The 3,679-nt window shown below is 42.5% G+C and overlaps 1 protein-coding gene across 1 annotated transcript; it reads right to left on the reverse strand.

Annotated features, from left to right (window-relative positions):
* Positions 1–1,168: 1,168 nt before the first annotated feature.
* Positions 1,169–3,357, reverse strand: LOC109419735 (uncharacterized; the record flags this gene model as incomplete). The annotated part of the gene is made up of 5 exons (XM_062844103.1): positions 3,177–3,357; positions 2,973–3,103; positions 2,149–2,907; positions 1,728–2,078; positions 1,169–1,328 (listed from the first exon to the last, which is right to left on the reverse strand). Coding segments are annotated over exons 1-5 (1,507 nt in total), but the record flags the coding sequence as incomplete, so codon positions are not given.
* Between the last annotated feature and the right edge of the window lie 322 nt (positions 3,358–3,679).

Consider the following 3,679-nt stretch of genomic DNA (forward strand, 5'->3'; position numbering starts at 1 on the left):
GCATTGCATCAAACTGAGACGGTGTCGTCATCGCATTTATTCTCCAAAGAATAAGTGCATAAGAAATAAGTGCAGTGAAAAGGCCCATATAGTTACAGCGAATTGCGATCCGGTCGAGGATCATTACTTCAATTGGCACAGAATAAGCTCTGTTGAAGTGCTCATATAACACTTAAGCTGAGAAGCTGTTGCTGTCCCAGTAGGGACGTAATGCCAAAAGAATAAGAATTGCAATGTATAAAAATACTTGATTCGTGCTAATAGTAAATAGGAAATGTCATATAATTTACTTTGGTCATTTCCAACCGACCTCCCATGTTAAAGTAAAATTTTATAATATGTATGTTTAATTTCCCCTCTTCATGTTAAAACCGTCAAAGATGCAACAATAATAAACCTAAGCCAATGAAATATGCATTTGAAAACATACATCGATGTTGCCTTTAGGATTATTTACAAATATTTAACTTGGCACTTTGGACTCCCCATTTGATTCCCGTGTTATCTGACTCGCTACTGACGATGCCTATACTGACGCCACCCGCATAACAGTCCCATCTTTGCTGGATTTCCTATTGGGCCTGTCCATAAACTACGTAGACTCTTAGGGGGGGACGGGGGGGTCTGGCCAAAGTCTACGCTTCATACAAATTTTGAAAATTTTGTATGAACAAAAGTCTACGAGGGGGGAGGGGGGGTCTGAGATGGCCGAAAAAAAGTCTACGTAGTTTATGGACAGTGCCATTCATATGGGACTGTTATGCGAGTGGGGACAGTATAGTGATAGTGAACCTTTTGAGTGTTTACATTTAGGGGCTGTTCATAAACCACGTAGACTTTTTGTGGGGAGCGGAGGGGGGGGGGGGGGGGGGTGGTGTGAGTCTGGCCAAAGTCTACGCTACATACAAATTTTCAAATTTTTGTATGGACAAAAGCCAACAAGGGAGGAGGGGGGGGTCTGAGATGACCAAATGTTGGCCTACGTGGTTTATGAACAGCCCCTTATTAATAATAGTTAAAAATAACCGATTTTTGTGGCAACTGGTCTTCCTGTGTGCCAGGAGCTGCTGTGCAGCAATGCAATTGATGTTCCCTCAATGGATCCCAACCTCTACACAGTGCTTTGATAGTTATGATATTACAACCGCTGGAAGTTGTTTTATCTTACCCGTACTTGCACCATTCCGAAGTAAATCCACAAGCTTGTTCGACGCTCCGTCCTTGTATTGTTGACACAGGCGAACGGTCAGTCCTGCTAATGAGCGATTCCATTTGTCGATCGGGTCATCGGTAGTAATATTGTACAACCTGTCGAAGTCTTCATCGATCTGAAACATTTAAAATGTATTATTTAAAAACTACACAAAACTTTGTTCTTAAACTACATACACGTAAGTTAAATTTTAGAACAATACATAGTCGGAAAGATCTGGATATTTTTGGTGATGCCACCCACTAGTTAATTGATTTAATTAATTTACTTAAAAAATTCAAATGTTTACGTTTTTAATCATTACGGTTGATGACGGTTAATGACAAGCTTAATGACACTGGACGCAATTCTAGCATAACATGTGAAAAGGTCCTAAGGGCTTTTCGCAAACAAACATGTTTCGATCGCTGGTAGGGCGTATCTCAGTCCACCAATCCATTTTGTATATTTTGGACAGCATTTTCGGGGAAACGTGTGAATTCGCGTATTACAAGAAATCTACAATAAAACTTACCAGTTGGAATCCATAAGGGTCCTTGTAGTGACGGTATATCCCATCTACATTAGCGAGCAGTGCTGGTTTCTGCAAATCTCGACGTCTTCGATTGAAAGAAGCTTTCCACTGGTTAACAGTTGTTTGCCATGGTTGCGTATTGAGTCTCAACCAATTAAAGGCTGCTTCTGCCGCGGCGTCCAACTCGATGTCTACGCCTGTCGAGCCAGTGTTGTGCTTCTGTCGTTTGGCTTCAATGTCCTCCTCATACTTGTCTCGTTTGATCCTTTTTTGTTTCAGGTTTGCAATTTTATTATAAATCTTGCCGCCCGGATTTCTTTTCTCGCCGCTTCGTGGTATGTAGTAGCAATCCTGTGGAATAGAAGAAATAGCAGACATAAGAGGTTAGGTTTGTAAAGATTACTAAAACCCATTCGCTTACCTTTTTTTCCTGGCGGAACAACAGCGTTATTGACTCCGCATAGCTGTCCAATACCCGCTCCGTTGTCTTCAGCCGAGCATTCAAATGATGCTCGGCGATGATTTCCGCTAGATCTTTTTGGCTTCGTTCCGTCAGTGGCCCCTTAGGAGCCCTTGCCAGCAGCGCTTCTCCACTAAGAGATTTGCGAAGGAGTACTTCAAGGTCGCGTGGGCCAAAGAATGATGATGAACAAGGCGTATCCAAGTCTCGAGTTTCATCTGGTCCTTTACCTTTAGGAGGAACCACCGATTGTGCCGAAAATGATGGTCCAGGGTGTTCCGTCGATGTCACAGCCCTCGAAGCTGATGGTTCAGGGAGATTCACTGATGCCACGGCCGACGAAGACGACGAACCAGAGAGATCCACCCGAGGATCCGCTGATGGTATAGCCGACAAAGATGATGATACAGAGAGATCCGCCAATGTCACGACCGACGATGATGATTCATGGAGATCAGCCGATTCCACGGCCGACGAGGAAGATGTTTCAGGGAGATCCGCCGATGGCACTGACGATGAAGATGATGGTCCAGGGAGATCCACCGATGCCACGACCGATCCAATTGTCCCAGTTGCAGATACGACGGGTGAGAAAGTCAATCTCTCAGATGATTCTCTCAATTCAGGGTCGAATAGTGTCTGTTCCGATGCTTCCACTTCCTCACTGCAAACCCACTCCTCCAAAACTTCCACTTTGGTGAAAGTGATCAAATCGAAACCCTGCAATTTGTATCAATGTTAAATGATAAATAAGATCCAAAAGTAGGTTATTTGAATTGACTCACGTTCAGCTTCCGCCAGGCTGTTATCCGGTCATAAAGCAGGTCCCAGTCGCAGCTCCATCCGGCAGCTCCCAAATCTTTAATAAGTTCGTCTTTGGTGACGGTGGAGAAACGGTCGACGTTGTAGCTCAATTCTATAAAGAAAATACAATAGATCTACGTAGTTGGAAATGTTTTTAAATTTTGAATAATAAAATAACTAGTTACCTTCAAAAACAGCAAGTAATTCGGCTGGCAAATTCAATTCTTTCAGCACCACGTTTGAAATTTCGGAGTTTTCCGCGACAAAACGTTCATCACCTGCGCGCGCCATGTTTGTTCACGTTTGTTATGTTTCTGTTTGGATTTTATGTTGACAGGGTTGCTTTTTATGTAGCTACACTCTAAATTTATTATGGAAAGAATGAAATTTAATACAGTAACTTTTAATTTTTAATAGTTGCACATAGAATGATTTTTTTTTTCTCTCGTTCGTAATCTATGTGCTTTCTGCACTTAGATTCTATCAGTGATTTAATTTGAGTGTAGGTAATAGTTGGATACTATTGGAGAATTTCCCTAGGGGATTGATGGAGCATTGACCCGAGCATTGACCGGAAAGGACTGCTGAAAGTTTTTCCATAAGGAATGGCCAGAGGTTTTCCGGGAGATAGTAGCTGACGGATTTACACGAAAGAATGATGATGGATTCTTGGGAGCAAAGGTTGTTG

Source organism: Aedes albopictus, unplaced genomic scaffold (assembly GCF_035046485.1).
Source record: "Aedes albopictus strain Foshan unplaced genomic scaffold, AalbF5 HiC_scaffold_981, whole genome shotgun sequence".
Classification (NCBI taxonomy): Eukaryota; Metazoa; Arthropoda; class Insecta; order Diptera; family Culicidae; genus Aedes; species Aedes albopictus.